The sequence below is a fragment of the Lepisosteus oculatus genome, chromosome 13 (assembly GCF_040954835.1).
Source record: "Lepisosteus oculatus isolate fLepOcu1 chromosome 13, fLepOcu1.hap2, whole genome shotgun sequence".
NCBI classification, from domain to species: domain Eukaryota; kingdom Metazoa; phylum Chordata; class Actinopteri; order Semionotiformes; family Lepisosteidae; genus Lepisosteus; species Lepisosteus oculatus.
Genome location: NC_090708.1, coordinates 16,824,253 through 16,851,590, shown reverse-complemented (window position 1 = coordinate 16,851,590; position 27,338 = coordinate 16,824,253). Strand labels below are relative to the sequence as shown.

At 45.1% G+C, this 27,338-nt stretch overlaps 1 protein-coding gene across 3 annotated transcripts in view; it reads left to right on the top strand.

Moving 5' to 3' along the window:
* abcc5 (ATP-binding cassette, sub-family C (CFTR/MRP), member 5) overlaps window positions 1-27,338 on the top strand; it is a 30,433-nt gene that overhangs the window by 1,160 nt on the left and 1,935 nt on the right. For all 3 annotated transcript variants that reach the window (XM_015361385.2, XM_069197811.1, XM_069197812.1), the window contains exons 2-28: window positions 762-897; window positions 6,242-6,402; window positions 6,514-6,669; window positions 8,472-8,616; window positions 13,107-13,340; window positions 14,117-14,290; window positions 14,940-15,087; window positions 15,420-15,568; window positions 16,691-16,798; window positions 17,888-18,223; window positions 18,846-18,917; window positions 19,364-19,488; window positions 19,570-19,642; window positions 19,967-20,170; window positions 20,658-20,801; window positions 21,030-21,129; window positions 22,117-22,301; window positions 22,454-22,600; window positions 23,362-23,491; window positions 23,931-24,084; window positions 24,470-24,598; window positions 24,903-25,089; window positions 25,460-25,549; window positions 25,657-25,846; window positions 26,093-26,252; window positions 26,695-26,773; window positions 26,878-26,991. In XM_015361385.2, coding sequence (XP_015216871.1) covers window positions 778-897; window positions 6,242-6,402; window positions 6,514-6,669; window positions 8,472-8,616; window positions 13,107-13,340; window positions 14,117-14,290; window positions 14,940-15,087; window positions 15,420-15,568; window positions 16,691-16,798; window positions 17,888-18,223; window positions 18,846-18,917; window positions 19,364-19,488; window positions 19,570-19,642; window positions 19,967-20,170; window positions 20,658-20,801; window positions 21,030-21,129; window positions 22,117-22,301; window positions 22,454-22,600; window positions 23,362-23,491; window positions 23,931-24,084; window positions 24,470-24,598; window positions 24,903-25,089; window positions 25,460-25,549; window positions 25,657-25,846; window positions 26,093-26,252; window positions 26,695-26,773; window positions 26,878-26,991 — 4,014 coding nt within the window. In that variant the 5' untranslated portion in view covers window positions 762-777. The remainder of the gene's footprint in view (window positions 1-761; window positions 898-6,241; window positions 6,403-6,513; window positions 6,670-8,471; window positions 8,617-13,106; window positions 13,341-14,116; window positions 14,291-14,939; window positions 15,088-15,419; window positions 15,569-16,690; window positions 16,799-17,887; window positions 18,224-18,845; window positions 18,918-19,363; window positions 19,489-19,569; window positions 19,643-19,966; window positions 20,171-20,657; window positions 20,802-21,029; window positions 21,130-22,116; window positions 22,302-22,453; window positions 22,601-23,361; window positions 23,492-23,930; window positions 24,085-24,469; window positions 24,599-24,902; window positions 25,090-25,459; window positions 25,550-25,656; window positions 25,847-26,092; window positions 26,253-26,694; window positions 26,774-26,877; window positions 26,992-27,338) is intronic.

Here is a 27,338-nt window from a genome sequence, read left to right as displayed (position 1 = left end):
GCCTCTCGCCATTTCGCAGAAACTGTCTGCCTGGACTTATTTGGGGAAGAAACGCTCAAGACTGCAGCATTGGGACCATTGTAAAAGGCGGTCGTCTGAGATTCTTATTTGTGATGATGTTATCCGGTCATTCGGATCCGACTCTCGGCGATTCTATAGGCCATCTCTCGCCACGCTTTCCGGTCTTGGACTTTCCCTTTCAGCTGTTCTATGCCTAAGCCAGTGTCCGTTTTGATGGCGTCGAGCCACCGCGTTCTTTGGCGGCCTCGTCTTCTCGTTCCACTGACCCTTCCAAGCATCATTGCTTTCTCCATTGAAGCTGATCGCATCACGTGACCAAAATAAGTGAGCCAGAGTCTGGTGATCTTTCCCTTAAGCGAAATTTCTGGCTTGGTGAGCTCCAAAACCTCTTTATTGGTGACCCTTGCTGTCCATGGTATCCGTAACAGTCTTCTCCAGCACCATAACTCGAAAGCATCCATCCTCTTTCGGTCAGCTATTCGTAGAGACGAGCTAATTCAATATGTTTTGCTGGGGCGAAACTAGTCTCTAGTTAAAGGCTTTACCTTCTGGTATCCCTCTTACAGTTAACTTGTTTTTTTTTTTCCGTGATGGGTCACGGGATTCTGACTAATTTATCTTTATCAGGCCTTGACCCTGAGAACTGTCGAGAGTGTCCCGTGGGAAGTTGAAAGGCATCTTTTATAGAGAAGGAAAAGTGCTTAATGATTATGTGCTGTGGCTTCTGTTTTTCCGTGCAGCTGTTTGCAAGAGACCATGAAGGACCTTGAGCTGGGAAAGGACTATGTGCTCCCGAGCCCTGGGTACAGGGGAGTTTCCTGCAGGGACGCACAGCAGCCCAAGGACAGCAGCAAATACCACTTACCCAAGGTGCAGGTGAGTGTGCCCGTAGCTGCTGTTCAGCCTGAGCAGCAGATCTGGCTGGTTGAGGTTCTGGTGCTGACTCGCTGGAAACCGACAGGTCCGTGCGGGCCTTCGTGCTTAGTTCTTCTCTTAGAATCGGGTCTGTTTCTTATTGAGCGTAGCTGCTGGGGTTTTCCCTTGAGTCCTTCTGCTCTTTGTGGCCCTCCCCCTGTCTGGGAATCTGTCGGGACGGGGATGTGGGATGAGTGGTCACTGGGCTATGGGAGGAAAGTGAGATGAGGGGGGCGGGCAGCTGTGATTTGACCAGTGTACTGAACGTTTTTGATTGTCAGGCACCCAAACTCGGAATTAAACAAGCCAACCATGGGAGCTCTAAATGAGTTTCCTCATAGGAGGGGGAATGCCTGGTTCAGTCCTATAACAGTCTTTAATCCTTGCCAGAATTTAAGAAGACCTAGAAAGTCTCACAAAGCCAGGCCTTGAAGCCTTCTCTCTTAGCTGGAGGTATGATGTTGGGAGGGAAAAATATTGTCTAGGCGTTTGTACCGGGGGGGGCTGTATTGCAGTGCGTTGAGTATCTAAGTGCAGTGCCGGCTTACTGCGGTATTTCCGGCTGCTTGTGTCCGGGGGCAACACAGGACGTGCTTTTCCTCGACTTCACAGCCTGCTACAGAAGTAGAGAGCGCTGAATATGCTGAAGGCAGGATGAGGAAAGTCGTGGAAGAAGGGGACTGAAGCAATGTCTAAACTGAGTTTAAGTATTATCCAGTCTCGTGCTGCGGCACAGAAACCTCCACTTAAACGGTTCCAGCAGGCCCTCAGCTAATGCCTGTTCAGAGTTGCATCTGGAGTGGGAGTGCTGGGAGGCCTTTCCCCCCGGTCTGTGTTGTTGCATTGAGTCAGCAGGACGGGGCTGGGACTGCGCTGCTCTGCTGCCTCTTCCCTGGAGGTCCTCTCCACACTGCTGTGTGCCCATTGGCTACCAGACCAGCAGCCAGCCCACCAATTGCTGCCTGCCCCGCCTGGGTTGAATTATTTACATAACAGCTGCCTTCCCATTGGCTCTCAGCCCGTCAGCGCAGCCAGTGGCGCTGCAGGTAGACGACATGGAGCGTCTTGCTGACGGCCCAATTGGCTGTCTGGCACTTCGGGGTTCGGTCTTGCTGTCTGTATGTGCAACGTGAGAGCATTAGCAAAACGTGACTGTGGGCTGCCAGCCCTGCACGTGCTGTGCAGTGCCACTGTTCACTGTGCTGCTGCGAAGCAGGATGAAAGTCCTGCTTGAATCGGGATTTTCAAAGGTGCTTTACAGCATTGCACCATCCCTTTGTTAGAGGCGAGACTTCAACATGGACTTGTCCTCCCTGTTTTTATTTTGTTTGCACATGGGCTTTATCGGGGCCCCCTCCCCACTCAAGGCTGGCTCTGCTAGACCCTCCTTTCAGCACTTCCTTTGTTCTGTTACAGCTTGTTGCTATGGCATTCTAGAAATTGTTCCTTTTAAGTGCTATCTAGTTCGGAGGGTTTTTTTTAACCTCTCCACCAAAATCAGCTTCTTCAAGGGTAATTCTCAAGGTTTGCATTTCTTGACTGAGGCATTGTTCTGGCAGACATACGGATCTAATGATCCACAGGAAGAAAGCAAACCTATGCCTTTTGCTTTAGATCTTGAGGAAGGATTGGAAATTTATCCTTGAGAAGCTGATTTCGCTCTGAAAGAACTGTTTCGCACTGCAGCATGTGCAGAGGGCACTGATGATCCAACCTGCTTTTTGGCAGCGCTGGTTGAAATGTGCAGAGAGGACATGGGCTCTCATCCAAACCGTTAGGATCTGATCAAACTAGGAATCCATTTTCTTCAGAACTTGCTGTGCAGTGGCATCAAATCGGCAAGTCACACGCAGTGTTTTATTTTCCAGCACCATATTTCCATATTGAGCAGTGGTCTCTAATTTGTCTCGTGCTGCACTGCCTGCTGAACTGACTACCAGGATGTCCCAAGTCCAGGAAGAAGTCTATGGATTATCTCGGTCTCTCTGAGAAACCATTTTCTTTGTCTGGAAGATACTCGAAAGATCTATTACAGCAAAAGCTTTCAGGCACATGTATCCCTCTGCTGTCATGGTAGATATGCATGCATATATGCTCAAATTGTGTATATTTAAATACAGCTAATGTTTATATGTAAATGTGTATAGTATAATGCATTGTTTGTGAAGAAATGAGATGTACTGAATGATTTAGTTTTTGCAACATTTGGATTAACTCCTTGTGTACCCTCAGTCACTTGGCTGATTAAAGCCCCTATAAATATTTGTAAGCTACATGCCCAAATTGCCAATAACGAATAATATAATGAATACCTTTTACAGCCCTAGCTTACAGGGTGGAGTGAATTCCAGTTCCATTCATGTATAAAAGAACATTTTTGAGAGTTCAAAAATTGGTGTTGACCCATATACTATCATGTTACAATTCTTCTCTTGGAAGGGATGTTTTTAATGTAGAGCAATGTGTTTCACTGGTCCACTAGACTATTTGTGTAGTATAAGGCATGGGGGCGGGGGAAACTAGTCTTAATTAGCTATTTTCTAGGCCGCACGCAAACAATATTCAAACGATCATAAGCTGAAAATATCCTGCCTAATCTATCTAAAGAGGTCTACAAGTGCCAAGAAAAAGTTTGTAAACACCCAAAGAAAGTGTGGAAATGCTATAGTTTTACCACGATAGCCTTCTTGAATCTAAACTCATCTTTGTTAATATCCAATAGGGTTTAGAGTAACCAATTCCATGTCTTTTGAAACAAAATGATGTAAAAAATTAAATTGAGTAAGGTACAGGACATGTGAAAAAGTAACTAAACTCCTAACCACAATCAGGTATTTAAATAATTGGGTAGATGTTGGAGGCTGAGTTCGAAAAATATTAAAATCAGATGCCAAGTGCGTTTAGTCTTCACTGTAAAAAATGTCATGATCTTTAATGGCTGAGGACCTTGGAAAAATGTTTTGGGCCTCTACAATCCAGTCTCAGAAAGAAAGTTACATCCAAAGAACTACAGGCCCCTCTCACCTTGGTTCATGTGGCAAAATGACTGAACAAGAATGATGCTCATCGACAGGTCGCAAGGAGAAAGAACATTACTGCCCCTCTGAAGCTTTTCCAGAGAGCATGTAAAAGATCCACAAGGCTTACTAGACGGTTTTCTCAGGACAGACGGGTCAAAGGTCAAATGAAATGGTGCTTTTCAACAGAAGAGCCACTTTCCAGCTGTCTAACATAACATCACTTTATTAGCCCCTATACAATTTCTTGCATTACAAATTAGTCTTTTCGCATACCCCAGCTTGCTCTCCATGAGACACAGACACACACAGCCAGGTGGAGAGAGAAGCTTAAGGTCAGCCATTGTATAGCACCCCTGGAGCAGTTGGAGTTAAGGGCCTTGCTCAGGGGCCCAACTGAGTAGGATTCCTCTGCTGGCTGTGAGATTTGAACTGGTAACCTTCCAGTCACAGGCGCAGAGCCTTAGCCACAGACCCACTGCTCTGCCCCAGACATGGTGGTGGGAGTGTGATGATTTGGGGCTGCTTTGTCACCTAAGGATCTGGATAACTTGCCCACACAACCATGAATTCTGCATTGCAGCAGGAGATTGTAGAAAATGAGACTGTCTGTCTGGGGCCTGAAGCTGAAGCGAAAGTGGGTTTTGCAGCACGACCATAATCCTCAACATTATCCTCAGCAGCTCTATAAATGGATGGCTGCAAAAGAGGAATTCTGTTTTACAATGGCCTAGGCAAAGGCTGGACTAAAACCCCCACTTACATAATATCATCCTTACACTTACATATCACCATAATGGGGACTCCTCTTCACCACCACCACCACCACCACCACCGATGTGCAGTACCTACCTGGATGATGTGATGACAGACAAAGTGCACCACTATGCTGATCACACATCAGCTGCTAGTTGGGAGTATACCAGAGTAATGAAGAGATGGGGTTTATTAGGAAGCCATGATTGGTAAAGGCCAATGGGAAACGTGGCCAGGACATTAGGATAACACCTCTGCTCTTTTCAAGAAACATCTTAGGATTTTTAATGACCACAGAGAATCAGGACCTCTGTTTTACAGCACATCCAAAAGATGGCGCCTTTTTACGGTATACTGCATCTATACTGAGGCATTATTATACAGCTATACTTTATAATTATTCTTCCAGCAGCAACCTTAGCTTTCCCAGGAGGTCTTCCATCCAGGTACAGGCCAGGCTCACACTTGCCTAGCTTCAGTGAGCTGCTAGTTGTGGGTTGGGGGGGATATATTGCTGATGCCAAGTTATGGCAGGGCCTGAAGCACACTGTCCAAGCAGGGCAGCCCCCAGATGTCACCCAGCTGAAAATGATCTGTATGGAGTAATGGGCTAAAGTTGTTTAAAACCTGTTTGGAACAGTGGTTCCAGGAAACATTTAGTTGCAGTTATTGCTGCTCAAGGAGAAACCACCAGTTACTGAATCTAGAGATTCACATTCTTTGTCACACTTTGAAATTGAGAATCATATTATTTCAGAGTCAATTAATGTTGAAAGAACATTTGTTTTATCTGGTTAACTTCATCTATTGTTAGAACACAAATGAAGGTGTAATATTTTAGCTTTCAATTCTGTGAAAATCCTCAGGGGTTCACAAACCATGTTGCATTTAACTGAAGGGAAATTGGTGCTTGAGCAATGAGGAGTTTTTTCAATGAGCTTTTTTGATGCAGCATATTAGGTTTTAAACGAAATAAAGTGAAATGTCACTGAGCTGTTTTACAAGAATGGGTGCTTTTGGTGAGGAAGCTATTTAGCTGCCTTCGTTTTCAATGCACAACACTCATCTTTCCTCCAGTCATCAGAAATGTCTGATCGAGTGTCTTTTGAGCTGCAGGCAAGAATGTTCCTTAGGTGGCACGACAGAAGGGCCCAATCTGGTTGTTATGGTTTGGTTCTCCCTGTTCTCCCAAGTTCTCCCTGTTAGTAAGGGACCTGCACGTGATCCCAGCAATGAGTAAGCTAACCTCATCCTAAAATCACTTTTAGCCCTGGAGAAATAACCCGCATTTATTTTTTAAGCTCTGCTCCTATTGCCAAAAAGACAGCTGTGGTATGGATTTGCAACATTTACTTTTAAATAAAACTGAGCGAAAGTTTGAATGTAAAAGGAGATTCTGACTGCTTCTATGAACCTGGGACATTTCATGTTTAGGTTTATTTGTTTAGCAAAGTGCATTGCTTTATACCCACTACTTCCTTTGTGTATTAAGTGAATGAATGCTTTCCTGAATGAGTGTGTGTCTTCTGCAGCGCCCTTTGTGCCAGGATGCCTTGGAGACAGCAGCACGGGCTGAGGGTCTGCCTCTGGATACCATGACCCTTCCTCACCTGAAAGAGCTGGAGGAAGACAGGCACAGGAGCAAGTACCACCACAGCCTCAGCCTCCTCAAGCCCATCCGCTCCACTAACAAGTAAGCCAGCGCTGCAGCAGTTAAGAGCATGCCCGGTCCTTCACCGTATCCCAGTAATGTTCTTGCTCCTCTCCCTGCCTTGAGCACGATATTCTCTTCTTTGTTTTCTAGACACCAACATCCTGTAGACAATGCTGGTCTATTTTCTTTTATGACCTTCAACTGGCTCACTCCTCTGGCCTTCAAAGCTCATAAGAAAGGGCAGCTCTTCATGGATGACATCTGGGCATTGTCCAAGTGGGAGAGTTCAGAGCTCAACAGCAGGAGGTCAGTAGTCAGGGCGGACTGTGGATTTGACCCATTGATCATTCTTTACACTATGTTTACAAGCACACAAGCAGCAACATACCAGAAAAGTCTCTAATGCTAACTTTCTCATGGAAACTGCTGTACTTCAGTTAAGTCAGCCATTAACCTATTACAATTGTATTTATATGATGCTTTCCTTAAGTGAGGGATCCACTTTCTTCACTGCTGTGCTGCATCCACTTAAGGTATCTGTGCCACTACACAGCTGATAAAAGTGGAGAAGTGACAAATTGTTGTATTAACTAGTTAAGGGGAAAGGTGGTTAAACGCCAGGATTTTAGCCTCAATTATTAGGGATGGTACCTTTGGCTTTTTATGAAACAAGTAGTCAGGGTCTTTTGGCTTAAAAACATTAAACAAAGATGGTACAGCACTGTCCCTGCTAACTGTACTGAAGCATTGTTTTTTAAAAATTGTGATCTAGGGGAAAGCACACTGCTTCTACACTTGCACTTACGGTAGCAATGTGGGTTTTCCTGGAGGGCTTGCAGCCTTGTTGAGCTCCTGAGATCTGGTGAGATCAGGCTCGAGTTCTAGACTACCCTCTCTGTTGCAGAGAGGCATGGGGGCTCTGTGGTTAGCACTGCTGCCTTGCAACGCTGGGGCCCTGGTTCAATTCCAGCACCCAGGGTGCTATCTGTGTGGAGTTTATATGTCCTCCCTGCATTTGTGTTGGTTTCCTCTGGATGTTCTGGTCTCCTCCCACAGGAGTCCAAAGAGATGCTGGTAGATTGATGAGGTTCTTGAAAAATTGGCCCTGTTGTGAGTGTATGCCTGTCTGTCCCGATCTGCCCTGCCGTGGACTGGCGTCCAATCCAAGGTGTAGCCTGCCTTGTGTTCTTTGCTTGCCGAGATGGGCTTCGGCTCCCCCGTGACCCTGAATTGGATGAAGCAGATAGAAAATGGGTGGACGTGTCCCCGTTACAATTTCACTCTCTTGGAACGTGGACTTTCTCAAGGATCCAACACTGACTTTTCCCATTACCCGACTAGAGCCTGTTGTGTGGAAGATTTTCCTGCGGGAAGCCCCGTACCAACTTATAATGTCATAAAATCAGTTTGGTGTAACCTTTAATTTAGTAAAGGTCTAGCTGGGTTCCCCTTCCCTGGTCATGAGTGGCAGACCTTTGGGGTCTCTCTCCTCTGGGCCCCGTTTTCAAATCTTGGCTAATTATCATTTTGAGGGTGGGTTTGCTAAGTCAGATGGTATGTATTGCATTTGAAACAAAGTAATTTGCTGAACACAGGTAGAGCTGGGCGATAATTCGATAACGAGAATTATCACGATAGTTTTCCTCTATATAATTTTAACAAAAGTTCGATAAATGTCCGATTATATATGTTTATGCTTTGCGCACGATATGCGCATGCGCACAAAATACTGCGCGAGCGCGCGTACGTGTTGTAGACCGGGCAGCTACCAGATTTGTTTAATGTTTCTGCTGTTTGGCAAGTGTTTGCTGTGTTCTTAAAATAAAGAGTTGTTTAATTTCTTAATTAACTGTCCGGTTTCTTCAACTTTCACTCAGGAGAAAAAAATCTGCCTTTAATCTTGAAAGAAATAACGATTTGACATTTATCGTGATAATTATCGATATCGACTGATATGAAAATGTTTATCGGGATAATGCTTTTGGCCATATCGCCCAGCCCTAAACACAGGCTGAAAATACTTCCCGTCAGCAGCCCACAAAATAGAAGCCTCCCCCCCAAACAATTTCAGTGGTCGTCCTGAGTTCCCAGTGCTCTTGTGTGCGCAGGCTGGCGGCACTGTGGCAGGTGGAGCTGAAGAGCCGCGGGGACGAGGCCTCCCTGCACGCCGTGGCCTGGAGTTTCTGCCGCACCAGGCTGCTCCTGTCTATAGTGTGCCTCATGATCACGCAGCTCGCGGGCTTCAGTGGACCAGTAAGTAATACCATCCCCATCTCTCCCCTAACTGTACTCACACTGCCCCCTGGCGGCTCACCCTTGCAAGAGCGCCAAGGTGAGGGGTGAAAGGTGAAAGGTGAGTGGTGAGCCTGACATCGACTACACTTACCTTTACCAAAACGCACATCTGCACCACCTGGGCTGTGCGTGCTGGGCTTTTGCACTCCATATGCCAAAAGCAAAGCATCTGACCTTACTGGGAGGCTATGAACTGGATAAATGGTTGCATGACTACAATTGGATGCATGTATTTTTGGTAAGGGTAATGGAAGACGATCCCATGCTGTAGTCAGCTTGACTTTTTTATTTTATTTTCAGATCTGAACTAAAGCAGAACAGCGATCGTTAAATTCATAGCGTTTCTCCTTGAGTGATTTTGGACTTGGGCTGGATAATATTGAAGTGCTCCTTATGTTAGAGTAGTGGGAGATCTACTTCCTTATGAAGAAATCACTTGAACTCTGACTTGTTTGACAACGAGGTGGGGTCAGTCTGGATTAGAGGCTGACCAGGTTAACTAGAGCTTCAGTCTGAAATAAACCCATTTTGTTGAATTCCTCCGGGTGTTCACAACCATGCTGACTGTTTTAAGACCTGGCCTTAACTTTACGGTTCTCAGCATGTTTAATTGCAGAGTGATATTGGCCTTCTTAGCAAAAGCACCTGCTTGAATGTGACTTGTAACCACTATTCCTGTAACTTTACATTCTGCCAGGAAACCCCTTGTAAATTATCTCAAGGGTTCTGGTCCTGGGTAAGTAAATTGAGCTTGGTAGATCAAGGTTGTCTATAGGTAACATTTCATCTTAAAGTATTTTGAACTAATTCTTGTAATTTAGACTAGTCAAGAAGCTAGGGTAATTCTCGTTAACGTCTGTTTTATCTGGGATCAGGTAGAACCTTAGAAGCCACTGTATTTTGACAAATAGTAACCTTTTTAAAATAAAGCCACACCTTTTGCTTCTTTCATTTGTTTTCAGCACCCTATTTCCTTTAATTCCCTTCCACTGATGGAAGTCTATCCCCTTTTATTTAATTGCACATAATACGTTTATTTTTGTACATATGTATTGAATAGGTATTTGTTGTTGTTCTTCTTCTTCTTGATACTGTGAAAACTGCAAAAGTGCAAGACTTTTTTCAGATCTAGAGTTCTCTCTGCGGGTGTCAGGGTTAACACACCATCTTTGCCAAGAAGAGCTTCTGTCACTGCTCCACTGCGGGGTACGTAGTGAGTTTATTTCCTTCATTGTCTTTATTAACACCTTGGTGCAGGGCCAGAGCCTTAAAGTATCAGGAGTCCAAGATCATAGCCCTACACCAGTGTTTCCCTCCCCTGTGTCAGCAGGCTGTCAGGGTGTAGAAAATAGGAGTTGCTCTCTGGTTAGCATTAACTATAGTGTGGTTTCCAGACATGGCTTCTTGTGTTAATCTTTCTGCCAGGAGCAATCCTACTAATGCGCCCCACCTCCTCCTGACCCAGTCCCTCCTGCTATGGAAAAACTACACAATTAACACCCATGGGTGCATCAGTCCCACAGCCAAGCCCTCTCGGGTGTGTGAATGACTTTGAAAGGCATTGGAGCTGAGCCCGCTCTTTAGATTTCACCTCAGGAAGCCCTGTTAAGTCTGCAGTAGGGCTGTGAAAAAATCTGGAAAAATGAAGGTACGTCGGCCTGTGTATTAGCTTATGTGCTCAAGAAGGCATTGTCCTTTATTCTATGGGTACTTCATTTATTGCCTTTTGGCATACGTAAGGCGAGCAGAATGTGTTCAAGGAAACTTTTAAAATCAAGCATAAGAAGGAGCTGTCCTCAGTTTAGAGGTAAGGGGTAGGAGACTAGCCATGTGTCCTAAATGTTAATCCCTGTTTCTTCTTTAGAGCCTCTGATGTGTAGATTAACACGCTACCAGTGTCTGTTTATAGGCTTGTCACTTCATTTTGGAGTTTTTCAGGCAAATGAGAAACAAATCTGACCCGGACTGATCCCTTCATAAGACATTAAGAGTGGAGGATGTACAACCCAGTTATGTTTATTATCATTTTAAAAGCTCACAGGTGTTCTATACCATTTCGAGTTACCCCGTAAGTCTTAAGTGCCTTTGTTTGTGTATTTGCATATGAAAATCATTACAAACTGAGTTTCAGGATGCAAAGAAGTCCACAAGGATGCTGTATCGCAGAGGTTAGGTAGCGACATTCAGAAGTTTCTTGTAGAAGTGCCCACGAAGACGGTCTCTTGGCCAACACGGTTACTTGAAACTCTGAATTGGGTTTCTGTAGGCCCATCTCCCAAGCAACAAGGATACGTTTTTGAGCTCTTTCTGCGAGAGTCGGCTGTGTACAGTAGTCCAAAGTCCGGGTAGATGGCTGGAGCTAGTGTGGAGAGGAACAGCTACCCCCTGAATTAAGGCCTGATGGCTGACTCAGTGCCTTGGCCATGGCGACGGCCTTCATTGTTCCAGGTTTGTCTGAGGCCTGCATGGGGTCCAGTCTCCGTGCCGGCTGAACAGGCTGGGGGTGGAAAGGCACAGGAGGAGAGATTCACTACTGTCCCAACAGTGGAGCAAGTGACAGAAGCTGTTCTTTAGAATTCACAGGCTGTCCCTATACTGTGGAGAGAAATAGAGGGCGAACCGCGCAGAAACCACTGCCAAAAGCCTGAGAGGTAAGGGCATATTTATTACCCAGGAATGCCTACAGCTAACAGGGTCTTTTTTTTTTAATGTATGTTTTTCTCTGCATAGAAATAATTCCTAGCTGAAAAGCCATGACAGATGTTTTATCCACTAATCCTACTTTTTTTCTAGCCTGTTTCATTTCTTTGTAAAGCACTGCTGGTCAGTTTCCATTTTAAAAATGAAGATGTTTGTTACTTTATGAGAGATGCTCGTGGTCTTGGTTTTTAATTTGGGGGGGGGGGGGGGTGCGATACATTTTCTTATGGATACTGGACACTTAACTGCCAAAGGACAACTGCAAAAGACTAAAAACGCATCAGCTCCTGTCCTCCAACAGACTTCTGGGAAAGGGCTTCCTCTCTTTAGCAAAGTAACTGAGGGATCGTGGGACTCATGCAGCAGCTTGCTTGGTTGTAAGACAAGCCTGAGGCATAAGGGAAGAGGGACAAGCTGGGAGTGATGAGGAGCCACCCTGCTCTACCAGGCTCAGGACCTGTACAGTACCAGTGCTGTGCCATCATGTTGCCACCCCTGTGCTGGGTGGCATGCCTTGGCTGTTTCTGCAAGCCAGTTCTCTCTGTGGCTCCTCCTTTGTTTAGTTTTGAGGTTCGGCACTTCTGGGAGGCTGAAAGAACAGTTATTCGACATCGGCACCCTGGGGTTAAATTCGTCACGCTCTTCTGGAAGCAATGAAGCTGGACTTGAACAACTTATATAGTGCTGTTGCTGTCCAGAAACACCAGAATAGTATAGAAATGAATGTCGGGAGACTGAAGTCATATTTTCAGCAGAGTCCTGTCTTCACTTCATGGCATTGCTAATGTCACACTTGGAGGGACAGCGTTTGTGTCTATAAGCTGTGTCCTCAGCATTTGTTTTGTCTTTTCTGCTTTTTTTTTATATAACCGTGTACCAAGTGTTTGTACTCAATGCACATTTTTTCACAAATGGTAGAGATGGTTTTGATGCACTCTTTATTTTGCTTTTTTTTTTTAAAAAATCTGAAAGCAATAAAAGCATGCTGTTGTCCTGAACTGTGTATGTATGGTTTGATGGCACTTCCCTTCCTTGGGTAATGCCTGTTTGTGAGCTGGTGGCGATGCCTGTCTGTGTGCATCTCGGTAATTGTATTCTAGAAATACAGAACTGTTTCGCAGGCGTGAAAGGGGAGGCTGTTTCCCCAGATTCCTCAGGTCCTCTGCACTTAGAGGTGAGAAGCATATTGAAAAGAGAGCCTTTTCCGTGAGATTCTTGACTGTTGCTGAGCTGTCGTTTTCTCTTTCTTTCTGCTCGTATTGTCTCTGTATCATTAAACTGCTGATGTTTATTTTCAGGCATAAAAAAACTGCGCCCTCTCCCTCTTCCCCAGTCTGACTGTAGGTACAATGTCTTTATATCCGCACAAACAGAACAGAAAAACTGTACTCAGTCACGTAGTGGAATGTGCCTTGTCTTGCCTTTGTTACAAATAGTCATGTCAGTATTTTCATTGTTTCTTTGTTCTCTTTAAAGATCTTAATAGAGAAGCAATTTACCCAAAGGTAACTCTTCACTGTATATTTCCAAAGAGGTTGTATTTTCTTATTTTTTTCCGTTTTTTTTTACCTCAAAAAAGGGTAGTGTGTAGACTATAACCAGTACTCAGTACTGCTGTTGTTGAATAGGGTTCCATTCTTTGTTTATTCATTTCTTTACTCATTTGAAACGTACAAGCTGGTGTTGCAGTGATTGGCATCTGGGGATGGCTGCTCACGCCCTGCGTGTTGTCTCCCCCCTTCCCACAGGCCTTTGTGGTGAAGCGCCTGCTGGAGTACACGCAGCAGAGCCAGCCCGACCTGCCCTACGGCTTGCTCCTGGTCCTGGGCCTGCTCGCCACCGAGGTCGTGCGCTCCTGGTCCCTGGCGCTCACCTGGGCTCTCAACTACCGCACCGCCACCCGGCTGCGAGGTGCCATCCTCACCATGGCCTTCCACAAGATCCTGCGGCTCAAGAACATCAGGGACAAGTCCATGGGCGAGGTGAGGCACGCGCTGGTGGCAGTGACGCTGTCCTGGGACTTCTCAGTCCCAGACACGGGACTCTGCCAGATACCCCAAAGAAGCATGTCTTCAGAAATGCGGCAAAAACATTTTTCTACCCAGTCAGCTCCATGTGAGATTTCAGGGCCTTGTCAGCACAGCTGCAGTTCACTATGTCATAGTCACACTCGAAACCCCCACTTCTCCTTTCTGGAGCTTGTTTTTGTGAAGTGGTCAGGCTGCCCAAACCATGAACACAGCACCTTCTGATCCTCAGATAATGAGGAAGTAGATCTGCAGAATGCAGTTTAAGTCTTTGATTATGGGAAGACTTGGGAGTTGTCTAGATGTGAAGCTGGTCTATCAGCTGTTCAGAAGGGGACAAATCTCATTCGCAAAACTGCAAAATCATTAAAGACCTTCACACAGGAAAATCCAAAGTATATTGCATTTTGTGCGATTAAAGAAAACAACATTGTTCACAAAAACCTGGCCAGCTGAAATAACCAAGTAAAACCAGTGCATGCCTAATGACAGCTGGGATGGGTTTTTTTGTTTGCTACATTGCCTTAGCAATAGATTGCCGCAGAGCATTTGACAGGACTGTATAGCAGCAACAGCAAGGGAGAGGAAAACAAAAGCCTCTCTGGTACCTGTGTGGGTACCAGGCCTGACGGTTTCTCCCCCCTTCAAAGAGTTTTACAACCGAAATAGTCCAGGTTTGCATGACATGACTAAAGCGTTACTAACTGGACTGAACTGGTTATCGCCAACAGCTGATCAACATGTGCTCGAGCGACGGGCAGAGGATGTTCGAGGCGGCAGCAGTTGGCAGTCTGCTGGCTGGTGGCCCTCTTATTGCCATCCTGGGCATGGTGTACAACATGATCATCCTGGGACCCACCTCACTGCTGGGCTCTGCAGTCTTCATTCTCTTCTACCCTGCTATGGTGAGAGGCCACGGCCTGTCGTCTTTTCTCTTGCATAGAGACCACTTTAAAAGTGCAGGTTAAGCACTTAATGTTATGTTGAACACATTATTATCCACTTTCCAGGCTATTTAATGAATCAGTGATTCTTTCTGCGTTAAGCACATATTTGGATATTTTTTACTGCCTTCTTCCTATGAAAACATACAAGATGTTTCTTGTGAAATTTTAATTCAGAAAAAAAAAATGTGATGGCATACAAGGCCAAAGTATGACATTTCTTCTGCTGTTTGATATATTCTTCTTGTCTTTGATTAAATTAATTGTGTTAGAACAGATAGATTTTTGCATCTTTAAATAAGATACTGGTGTGTTTAGGACTGTAATGCCAGTAGTGGGCTTCCTGCATGTTTCAAGAGAACAAAACCAGTTCTCCCTCTGTTTCGATGCAAGTTTAAATCTGAATTTAAAAATTATTTGTAAAGATCTTATTTAATGTCTTTGGTTAACTGAAGAATGTGATCCAGAAAATCCATATTTATTTTGCAGCAAACCACTTAATCCGGAATTCTGTAGTCTTCAAAAATGTAAACAGGTTTCAGTGTGGCACATGTAAGACTTTACAGCTAAACGTTCCTGGCTCATGTAACCTGTCCTGCCTGCTCTTCAGATGTTTGTCTGTAGGCTTACAGCTTATTTCAGAAGGAAGGGAGTGTCTGTGACTGATAAACGGGTTCAGAAGATGAACGAAATTCTCAACTACATCAAGTTTATTAAGATGTATGCCTGGGTGAAGGCCTTCTCTCATGGAGTACAGAGTAAGTGCTTGCTACTGGTCCTCCTCTGCTTTGCAGAGCACTACTCTGTCTGAGTAATCACTGCCCCTGTGAATTGCTTCCGTTTTTTTGGAACAATTAGAACTACATAGGTCGTCTCTTCAGGAGCTCGTAATAATGTTCTGAACAGTCGTGCTGCATCTTTATGTAATGTACTTAATTTCCATATTACCAGGCACTGCCACTTTCAAGACCATAAACGGGGCCATTCCCGTCAAGGCTAGAATCTGTGTGATGTCTGTCCCCAAGCTGACTGTCGGTGCTGTTCGGGTTCTTGTGCACAGTGTAATATCTGACTATGCTGTGCGATACAGGAATTCGTGAGGAGGAGCGGAGGATCTTGGAGCGTGCTGGTTACTTCCAGAGCATCACTGTGGGTGTAGCGCCTATTGTAGTGGTCATCGCCAGTGTGGCCACCTTCTCCATACACATGCTGCTGGGCTACGACCTAACTGCTGCTCAGGTACAGCACACGCCAGCTTGTATTGCTCTTTGTGGGGACTTTCTGTCAACCCTCATTCAGTTTTTGGCTATTCAATATTTGTAAACGGAAGGAAAATCACTAAGGGAGGAGCCCATTCAGACCACCTAGCTAATGAGTACAAGGATCTCCTCCAGAAAACAAGCCGTGGTAGAGGCTTCCAGAACACCTTGGTAGTTTGCTCTGTGTCCGTTCGTGAGCGTCTCCTGTAGTTTGTCAGTGCACAGTGTTGGCTTTATTAGTGCCTTTAAGTATTCTGAATACTTGAAATTGCCTCCCCATTGGTCATCTCCATTCAACACAAAACATTCCTTTTTTTCTCCTACCAGTTGAGGATGTTTCTTTGAGACCAGTAATTTCTGGCAGATGTTATCTGGACTGATTCTATATCAGCAATATCTTGTTTTAGAACATTTCACACTATATTCTAAACGATGCTTTATTAATGTATTGAACAATTTTAGGATGACATAATTAAAAGAGTCGAATATGTAATATACAGCAGTTTTCCCAGTCTTTTTGGTCATTGTAATTTTTTTCAGCTACTGTAGTATTTGTTAAACCTACCATTACGGTATGGTCTGTGGAGTTGTCTACAATCTAAATTAGTGGTTATAATATAGATCCCTGTGGTACCCCAGTAATGACATAATGCCAAATTGAGCATTCACTTGTTATTTATGTCTTTTGTTCCCTGTAATTTGGCCAGTTTTCTTAATGTCTACTACCTTTGTCAGAAACCTTATGCTCTATATGTATCCATTATGACTGTGGTTGGTTCCAAGTCAAAACAAGATTGAGCTTTTTTTAATCCATGTTGACTGTCTCCTATTGCGATACAAACAAACAAACTAAAAGTGTCATTTCTATCATTTATAATACACCATATTGTCTTAGCTCTGTAATTGCTTGATTTTTAAGGTTGGGAACTGCTTTAACAATTCCCCAGTCCGTGGATATCCCTCAAAAGACTCCCAAGTTTCGAATGTTGCTTAAATTGTGGGGATGAACCCACTCGGGTATGATGTGCTGGTTTTGTGATTATTTTAACAGAGTGGTGGTGCTCAGCATGTTTTAATTAAAGATAATTTTTCTTGCCTTCAGGCCTTCACAGTGGTCACAGTCTTCAACGCCATGACCTTCGCTCTCAAAGTCACCCCATTCTCAGTGAAGTCCCTCTCTGAGGCCTCTGTGGCTATGGAGCGGTTTAAGGTGAGAGATCACTCAACTGCTGCATAGCTGAGATGCAGCCTTCTATTCTAGTGCTCTAAAATACACGCTGTGCCTGGCAGTTCTTCTTTTCAGCTTTTCTGCGCCGGGTAAGGTGAGCCTTCGGGATTTATTTACAGTATGCACAGTCTTTGTCATGACTATAAACTTCTGTAACTTACAGAACTGCTGATGTGTACTATTCCTTACAAGTGCTTCATTGTTTAAGGACTTTTATCACTAAGAAGGATACTGAGCAGAGTATATGCACTATTCAAGGAACCCTTAACACAGGGAATGCTTGGAATGTCTCCAGTACAGTGCGGAGTCATCATGCTACTCCTTGTTGTAGTGTAAGACCACGCTGGTCTTATTTTCACTGGGGTTGACTGGTCAGCCAGAGAGTCACACTGCCAGCATTGCTTCATATGATGAGTTGTTGTTTCTAGTCTCTTTAAGTACTGAAGATTCATCACACTTTAAGGAACTAAACAACTGCTCAGAAAAAAAGGGGGAAATGCAATTAATAAAGTGCATTGCATGCAAATATGGATTAAGGCAAAATGTTTTCAAACCAAATAGGTTTTGCTAATGTTTCAAAACATTCTGGTTCGTCCCAATCGTTGTCATTTAGACCCCGCCATCTGTTTTTTTCCAGCTAAGTTCTGACACTTTCAGCCCTTAATTAATTAAAAACTTTTATCTTTTTTTTAACTCCTCAGCTGTTTGTTGAAAAAAACATGGTGTTTAGTTAAAATGAGAAGCATCATGTACTACGAGGAGCAGGACATGCAGACTTTATACATGACCATGTTTTACAATATTGATGCCTGTTAGGTTGAGGGGCTGTGATTGTAAGGTTACTAAAAATGACTCTGGACTGGAACAACTTAACGGGAACAATCAGTTGTGTAGTTGCAGGAGAAGCACTGCCACAGAGCTGTGTGAGGGCAGGCCACAGGGGCTTGGGGCCTCAGAACTGCAGGAAGTCTTCAGCTCACACCTCAGGCCCAGTGTTGTTGTTGCTGTCTATGGCTTGTGCCCTCTCTTGACTAGCTCTCATGTTTACACCTTTTTCACCACTCTCTTTAGAGTTTATTTCTAATGGAGGAGGTTCAAATGATTAGGGCTAAACCAGCGAGCCCCCACAATGTCATCGAGCTGATAGGCGCAAGCTGCGCGTGGGACTCGGCCAGCTCCAGTGTCCAACCCACGCCGCGGGGCACCCCCAAGGTTAGCACAGGCAAGCGCAAGAGGCCGCACAGGGAGGAGGAGAAGGTGGAGCAGGCGGCGCTGGCGGAGCAGAGAGGCCAGTTACTCACGGAAAACGAGGAGCCGTCCAGTCCTGAGGATGAGGGCCGAGCTATCCCGACCATCAGCCTGCGACTGCATAGGATTCTGCACTGCATCGACCTCACAGTGCAGCAGGTGAACTGAGACTGTCAGAGCCAGACTTGGGGGCACTGGGGTGAGGGGTGCTGTGTGTCTGTGGGTCCTGTCATGGGGTAATGGGGTGAGAGTTGGATGTGTGTCTGTGGGTCCTGTCATGGGGTAATGGGGTGAGAGTTGGATGTGTGTCTTTGGGTCCTGTCATGGGGTAATGGGGTGAGAGTTGTATGCGTGTCTGTGGGTCCTGTCATGGGGTAATGGGGTGAGAGTTGTATGCGTGTCTGTGGGTCCTGTCATGGGGTAATGGGGTGAGAGTTGTATGCGTGTCTGTGGGTCCTGTCATGGGGTAATGGGGTGAGAGTTGTATGTGTTTGTCTGTGGGTCCAGAGGGATGTGTGTTTCAGACCAGGCTAGGGGTGAGTGTCAAGTGTTTGTGATCAGTGTAATTTTGCCATGTGAGTTTGGGGTAGAGAGGGTAGGGGAAGCTTTTTTAAAGTACGTATGTTTGTCTCAATGGCACTAATTTTGGTTCTTTGTCTTAAAGATGTAGTTGCAGTGCAAAATGTAAGCAGCAGCGAAGTCTGAAGCAGTAGGTTTGATAGACTCTGCCCCTGTCTTTGCACTTGTGATGATGTGTGTTATCCTTTGTGTTTCTGATCAGGGCAAACTGGTTGGAATCTGTGGAAGTGTGGGGAGTGGAAAGACCTCCCTGATCTCTGCTATTCTGGGACAGGTAAGAGTCTGGTTAGTAATCTGTTGATCTTCATGCCCACCAAGGGTCACAAGTCATAGATTCTAAGGCGATAAAAAACCTATGTTTACAATCATGGGTTTTACTGCAATCCAGTATAATAAGGAAGGACACTGCAGCTGTTTTGAAGAGGAAAAAAATCTATTGGCAGTGAGGTCAGAATGACTGGAAAAACAGTAGCTAGTTGTCCCAATTTACTAGAGAGAAAATTCTGTTCTTTGAAAATGAACTAGGTTACACTTGTTCAAATACCAGGACCACAAACCCGCTTGGATTAATTGTCCTGCCTTTGGTAGTGATTTCTGCTGTATCCAAATGAAGAGAAAAAGCAGTTTTCTTTTGGAATGGTTCTTTACTATGTATTACGTGTGAAGAATTGGGGCTTGTAAAGGCATGACTCCCCTCTTGGGCTGTCTTTCCCTCCCCAGATGACACTGCAGGAGGGCAGTATTGCAGTGAATGGGGACTTTGCCTATGTGGCACAACAGGCCTGGATACTGAATGCCACCTTGAGAGACAACATCCTCTTTGGGAAAGAATACGAGGAGGAGAGGTATAGTAAACAGTATAACTGCAGTAACTCATTGGTATCTCTATTTCCGCAGCAGTAACTAATATCAGCACTGTTTTTCAGGTACAATGCTGTGCTGAATGCGTGCTGCCTGAGGCCTGACCTGGCTATTCTCCCCAATGGTGACATGACAGAGGTTAGTAAGCTTTACTAAGGCTGGTTAAGAAATAATGCCCAGAACGTCCGTTAACGCTGTTGCTTGGTTGCACAATTTTCCTGCTAAAAGTGCACATTGACATGCACGTTATGTATGATGTTCCTATACACCCATCTTGGAACTCCAATTTGAGCACATACAAACGTGCATCACACAGTGGCTTCCTTTTCTTGCCCAGTTAAAAATCTAATTGGTCAAAATGGATTATTGTATCAAAAAATTTGGAATGGGAGAGGAAAATAAACTATACGCACGAAGGAGCATGGAGACCGATGCCAGGTTCTGCTTTCATCTCCCTTGTAGATTGGGGAGCGCGGTGCTAACCTGAGTGGGGGTCAGCGTCAGAGAATCAGCCTGGCACGGGCCTTGTACAGCAACAGGGCCATCTACATCCTGGATGACCCCCTCAGTGCTCTGGACGCACATGTGGGTAACCATATCTTCAACCATGCCATCAAGAAACAGCTCAAGCAGAAGACCATCTTGTTCGTCACCCATCAACTGCAGGTACCCACTCCACAGCTCCTCCTTTTCTCCCTGCAACTCGAACCTCATTCCCCAAGGCACGGATCACAGTTAAAACTCTAAAACCCTCCTCGGCCGTGTCTATAGACAAATGGAGATTGAAATAGCAAGACATCTTTGTATTCATAAGCATGGCACTGTACAGACTTTCCTGTTCGGTCCAGTTTGCTAGAGTGCCACACAGTGTTATCAGACAATCTGTGGAGTTGACTGTGGGGAGAGGCAATGGGTCTGCAGAGCCAGCCTCCATGTTTACAAACAATATTAATATATAAATATAAACCGTATGACTTGGAACCTTTTAATTTCAATAAGCCTCCCCTTTATGTGAGGATCTGGTATAAACCTTGATACTGTGACATAATGAGATCCAGTATAACAAGGGGTTAAAATGTTGAAATGGAGAAGAAAGGGTAATAAGCAGAGTAACCACTCTTTTTTTCCCTCTATGTGTCCTGTCTGTGTGCAGTACCTGGTGGACTGTGACGATGTGCTCTTCATGAAGGATGGTAGTATCACAGAGAAGGGCAGCCATGAGGACCTGATGCAGCTCAATGGAGACTACGCTGCCATGTTCAACAACCTGCAGCTGGGGGACGCCCCCTGCATTGAGGTCAGTTCCACCTCTTCATCTGCACATCCTGTGTGGGTAGAGTGAAGATGGGTGCTGGATGTTTTGCCATGAAGTTGATCATTCTTGTTCACTCTATTTTGAAGGGCATCCATAATGTTTGACGTGAATCTCACATTAAAAATGCTGCATTTTATTGCTATCTTACAACCTTTCCTTTAAAGGAAAATCTCCATTGCAGTTGTGTGTAAATGCTTTGTCTGTGAGCAGATGAGTAACAAGAACACGAGCAACTCCTTGAAGAAGCCTTCTGAGAAAGCAGCCAAGGCTAGCTCTGTGAAGAAAGACAAGCCTGTCAGCAAGGATGACGGTAAGTTCTTCAGGTTGTGGGAGAGCTGAACTATTATGTTTTCTGGATTCACTTACTTCTTTTGTCCAAAGCTTGAAATAAACCCTTTGTTCATCTGTGCCTGTTGTCTCTGCACTCGGATCATTTTGTGTAGGGTTCTTGAACTCCAGTCCTCAGGAAATGCACTCTCTTCCGGGAGTTGTGCCAGCTGTAGGTCTTGGTCACTGAGTTTTTACTCAGCTGGGAAGTAGAATGAAGATATTTAAAAATGACTTAAAATATGTGTATGGACTTTGAGGGCTGGAGCCCAAAAATGGAGAGCTCGGCTGTTAAAAGCCAGTGGACATGGAAGTCATGTATTGAGTTTGAGGTCCGAGGTGTGGAATATATTTGAATAGATTATTAGAAAAGATCATGGTCAGGGCTATGTGCTGAAACCAGGTATAGAACAAAAGAGATTTTACTTTTCTACGCTTTTAATTTTTGAAAAATCACAAAACGTTTCTATAATGTGCTTATTTTTAGCTTAAGTTATATCTTTACATCATCTGAAGCCAAGTTTAAAACAAAACTGTTATAGAGAAACTTAATGCTCTGATTTTAAATGTTTTGTTTAAAAAGGTATTTCCCCCTGCAAGCTTGTTGCTAGCTAGCACGGTTACAATTAGCTATAAAAGCATCAGCACCTTGTGCGTTCATCTTGGGACTCGATTCTCGGAGGAACATGTCTTTTTGTGTTTTTGTGTGTAGACAGGGCATTTTGTTTGCCTCTGTAGATCATTTACAATCTACAACAGCATTAAAGTGAGGTTAATTAGATACCTGACAACGAGCACAAGAGATCTACATTGCCGAAGTTATTCATGATGGTGTTTATGATTGTTACAGGTGTTTTATTTAACATGTTTTGTTTTCAGTCATCTTTTACAAGCTTGTAACTGCACACGCATGTTGCACTGCAGGAGTCTGTCTTTGCTGCTGTTAATTGTTCCTACCCTGTCTCCCCAGGCCAGCTGATGCAGGTGGAGGAAAAGGGGAAGGGTTCTGTGCCCTGGTCAGTGTATGGCATTTATATTCAGGCTGCTGGTGGCCCCCTGGTCTTCTTTATCCTCCTGTCTCTCTTCGTGCTCAATGTGGGCAGTACAGCCTTCAGCAACTGGTGGCTCAGCTACTGGATCAAGCAAGGCAGTGGGGTAAGTCACGTCTCAGACAAAGAACACTCGGAAATGACATGGTGCTGCATGTAAACCATTGCTTTTTGAAGTTCCGTTTAGATTAACTTCAAAATACATGATAGAAGAGTTGCTGTTTCCTAACCCAGTGTATGTTTCTTATTCTCTGGTAGAACACCTCTGTGTTTCTGGGTAATGACACAGTGGTGAGTGACAGCATGAAGGATAACCCTCTGATGCAATACTATGCCGGCATCTACGCTCTCTCTATGGCCATCATACTCATTTTCAAGTTTGTGCGTGGGATAGCGTTTGTGAAGGTAAAGTCCTCGAAACCCCTTCAGATTCAGAACAGCAGTACTGTCTGCTGCCCTGTTCAATTTGTTGGGTTAAGGGACTTCAACAACTGGATATCTCAACACAGGCTGAGTTGTGCCAGTGATAAGACCATTAACATCTGATCAGTCTACATCTGACTACCTCTCCTAGGATATTTAGTGATGGCTCAAGATTGGCTGACCCAACCCCTTCCAATAGCCAGGAGTCTTACTGGGCAATGGTCTGTTGTAGAGAAATGATAACTTTGGAATTGCCACCCTTCACTTTCCTGGGTGACCAGGAAAGAATCTGTCTACTGATAGGTCTCAGCTGTCATTGCTGGATGATGTCCCTTAACCCATGCTCTTACTTCTGTATTAAAACAAATTCTCTAGGTCTAACTGATCAATGATTATTGTCCCCAATTACTGCCGTATAAACATCGAACACTTGGTAAAATTCTTTGGTCTAGAGGTATCTTCCTTTGGGATCTCTAACTTCTTATTCCTGAAAGGCTACAGCTACAGTTTAGTAGTAAACTTTGATGCTGATCTCCTTCTTGCCTAAGATGGCTTCTCCCATCATAGTCCCGACTTGACTCAAGGGGAAGGGCAAGACTTTCCTATTGATCTTTTCGATTGTCTTGATACCTCAAACACACTACAAGTGTGTCTTAATGTATTTGTGTTGTGGGAGGGTGATTTGGTGATTCTGACCAAATTGAAGCATCTGGTCTGAATCCCGTCTCCCATTTTCTGGACAGGGTACCCTGCGTGCCTCCTCCAGGCTGCACGACGAACTCTTCCGCAAGATCCTGCGCAGCCCCATGAAGTTCTTCGACACGACCCCCACTGGGCGCATTCTCAACCGCTTCTCCAAGGACATGGATGAAGGTGAAGACCTCCGCCCCTCTCTGCTCTAGAGCTGCATTCAGCTGGCTGGCACTACCCTGCCATTGCCTAAACAGAAGTGCTCCATGACCACTGGGAAACATTATGTTGCACAAATGTACCTGAGCTTACACAGCACGCAGCTTGAAAAAGCATTGTACAGGAATGCTGCAGCAGACTTAATAAAGGGGGATATGTCTTAAAGCACTTAACCTATTTGTTATTGTGGCCTTAAATTGCAACTATGATTTTAAGAAAAAATCCTTTTTTTTTTTTTTTATGAGGTGCCACACAAAGTGGATGTTCTGCTGACATCTAAAACTCTGGTTGCTATCACAGTTCTGGAGTGTCGTTTCTTAATAAGAGTGGATGTTTGGTTTAGTGCAGGTCATGCTTACTACCTGTATGAAGTCTCACTCCTGCCCTCTTTCTCTCTCCACAGTGGACACCCGGCTGCCCTTCCAGGCAGAGATGTTTATTCAGAACGTGATCCTGGTGTTCTTCTGCCTCGGGGTGATTTCCTGTGTGTTCCCGTGGTTCCTGGTTGCAGTGGGTCCTCTGGTCATCCTTTTCACTGTCCTGCACATGGTTTCCAGGTACACAGCTTTGAGATTTGAACTGTGCATCTCATTCTGTTTTGAATATAGAATGCTCATTAAACTCCATTATCTGTTTTCTAAAATGTTTTTGCTGTTTTTCATTGGATGAAATAAGAAGAATTAATAAATTTCTGCAGTTGTGTGATGCTTTTCTTATTAAACCTCTACCCAACATTCAGATTCACAATGTGTTTATTACTCATTTAATGCAGTGTTTTAAACTGGTCCTGGGATTCTGCTGTTTGGCTGACTGGTTACTGTATCCAGATGGTGCCATTAGCGCTGTCAGGTTCTGCTTGAGCGATGCAGACCTGTTCCCGGGGAAACCAAGACCAAGGTTGTGTGTCGGTACTGATGAGGTGTGATGTCTGGCTCCTCACAGGGTGTTCATCAGAGAGCTGAAGCGCCTGGACAACATCACCCAGTCTCCCTTCCTCTCCCACATCACCTCCAGCATCCAGGGGCTGACCACGGTGCACGCCTACAACAAGGGCGAGGAGTTCCTGTACAGGTGAGTGCTGCACTTCGGCTTTTGGCAAATCTCTAGCTTTTGGCTAGAGAAGGTAACAAAACAGACACCCACAGCCCAGCAAGGTCTGCCCACTGTATACTTTGATAAAAGGTACTGCATTTTTTTTATAAAAGGTTACTGGATACTTAGTTTGTGCCAGCTCCTTAAAGTGCTGTGTAGGCTCAGTCTCGTTAGGTGTATTGAGCAGCTGTACATCCGTGGTCTGTTTTGTGACCAGAATATGGTGTAGCCTCCTTCAGGAATGTGACAGTCCCAGCACTCCGACTGTAACGTGTATTTTCAGGTACCAGGAGCTGCTGGATGAGAACCAGGCACCCGTCTACCTATTCAACTGCGCGATGCGCTGGCTGGCTGTGCGTCTGGACGTCATCAGTGTGGCTCTCATCAGCATCACCGGCCTCATGATTGTTCTCATGCATGGCCAGATTCCCCCTGCCTACGCTGGTCTGGCCATCTCCTATGCTGTGCAGGTGTGTCCTGGTTTTGTGTCAGGGGTATCTCTTGAGCTCTGAGCCCCAGTAGCGGTTTATTTTGCTCACTCTATTGCGATCCCCCTTGTTAAGAGCACCCACCATTGTTTCATCCAGAAGGGATTGTGGTGTGATTTCAAACAAAAGCCTAAATATCGACAAACTGTTTTAATGTGTTTTCTGGGTGAATTAAAACCAGGGTAAATTCTAAACATTGGGTGCTATATAGCTTTGTGTAATGTAACATTTTTCTGCTGTTAACCTTAGATCTCCAGTGAATCTCCAGAACAACTATGGCCCTGTACTTTAGTTGACTGACAATGTAAGACATCTAAAAACTCTCCTTCCTTTGTCTTTCTGTTTATCTCAGCTCACAGGGCTTTTCCAGTTCACTGTGCGTCTGGCCTCTGAGACCGAAGCTCGCTTCACCTCCGTGCAGAGAATAAACCATTACATCAAGGTACAGAGCCGACATCTTTCTTCAAATAGATCAGCCCAGTCCTGCATAAGGTATAGACCAGTCCCCTAACCTCTGAACTTTTGCCTTCATTGTTTATCTCTCTGCAGTCTCTGGACCTTGAAGCTCCTGCCCGCATTAAAAACAAGGCCCCTCCAAAGGAATGGCCGCAGGAGGGCGAGATTGTGTTTGACAACACAGAGATGAGGTACCGAGAGAACCTGCCCCTGGTGCTAAAGAAGATCTGCTGCACTATCCGGCCTAAGGAGAAGATTGGCATTGTGGGCAGGACTGGTTCAGGTCTGTATTAAATCTCAGGGTCCAACTTCTCCCTGCTTGTGAAAGAGGAATGCCATCTAAATATTTGGAATTGGTGAACTCTGACGAACATTTCATTGATAACATGGAGATCTGCCTCTGTTACTCTGAAAGCCCCCTTTTTTGTGTGGGCTCATTTGGATATTTTTCAATAGTGTAGCAAAGAGGGTGAAAAAGGCCTGTGATTCAGGCAGGTAGCGGTGTCATTGTTCCTGTGTGTGTTTGCAGGGAAGTCCTCTCTCGGCATGGTGCTGTTCCGGTTAGTGGAACCCTGTGGCGGCTCCATCAAGATCGATGGTGTGAATATCTGCGACATCGGCCTGGCGGACCTGCGCAGCAAGCTGTCCATCATGCCCCAGGAGCCCGTGCTGTTCAGCGGCACTGTCAGGTGGGGGCGCCGTGGGGCACTGCCATTGCAGCACGGCGTCACAGCAGCTTCTTAAACCTCAGCTGTGGCTCCTTCGTCAAGCATTACAGAGAACTTTACAGTGCAGAGGGGTATCTACTTCATTCTGCAAGTCACACATTATTAAAACCCAAGCCCAAAAACTGAGTAACCACTTTTTAAAAGCAGCCGTTGAGGGACTCCGAAGCTCCAGTCCAGCAGTGCTGCGTGTTCGCATGTTCTCACTGCTGTGTGGATGAGCCCCTGCTGTCTGAGACAGGTTGGCTTTAATCCGTGGTGTTCGGAAATACGCTTTGGTTACAGTTTGTTGCTAGATGGTCATTTTTAATTGTTTTTTGCCTGTAGTTCATTTCAAGGTGTCTGATCGCAGAGGTGTTTTATCTCCTTGTGGAGTTTGCTCAACTCTCCCACCCCCCCCCCGCAGGTCAAACCTGGACCCCTTCAATCAGTACGAGGAGCAGCAGATCTGGGACGCGCTGGAGAGGACGCACATGAAGGAGTGTGTGAGTGTCTGGTGTTGGCGAGAGCGGGCCGCGCTCTGGCTCAGGTGTTCGCTTTCAAGCCAGACGTGTTGAAGCAGCTTGCCGACGCGTAGTTTTCCTTCCAGATCACTCAGCTGCCCCTGAAGCTGGAGTCGGAGGTGGTGGAGAACGGAGAGAACTTCTCCGTGGGGGAGCGACAGCTGCTGTGTGTGGCCCGGGCCCTCCTGCGCCGCTGCAAAGTAAGCGCTTTTCCAAACCGCTCTGCACAGTGCTCACACACAGGGCAACGCTGGGTTGAACGCTGGGAACCAAGGTGAAAATTGTTGGTCACTATTAGATGAATATTATACCATTGTTATAAAGACTGGATATTGGTTATACCAGTCTGAATGCCTGAAAAAAGGGTTTGTGAAAATCAGTTTATTGGAAGATTCGCTGAGTATCGGAAAGAGGCTGATAATATAACAAAAAGTTAAATTCTGAACTGTTTCCCCCCCCCCCAAAAAAAATATTCTTGTGTTATAGAAGTGATCGGTTACAATCTTAATTGTGTACGTGTTTCTGTTCTTCTGAAACTCTTGCACGG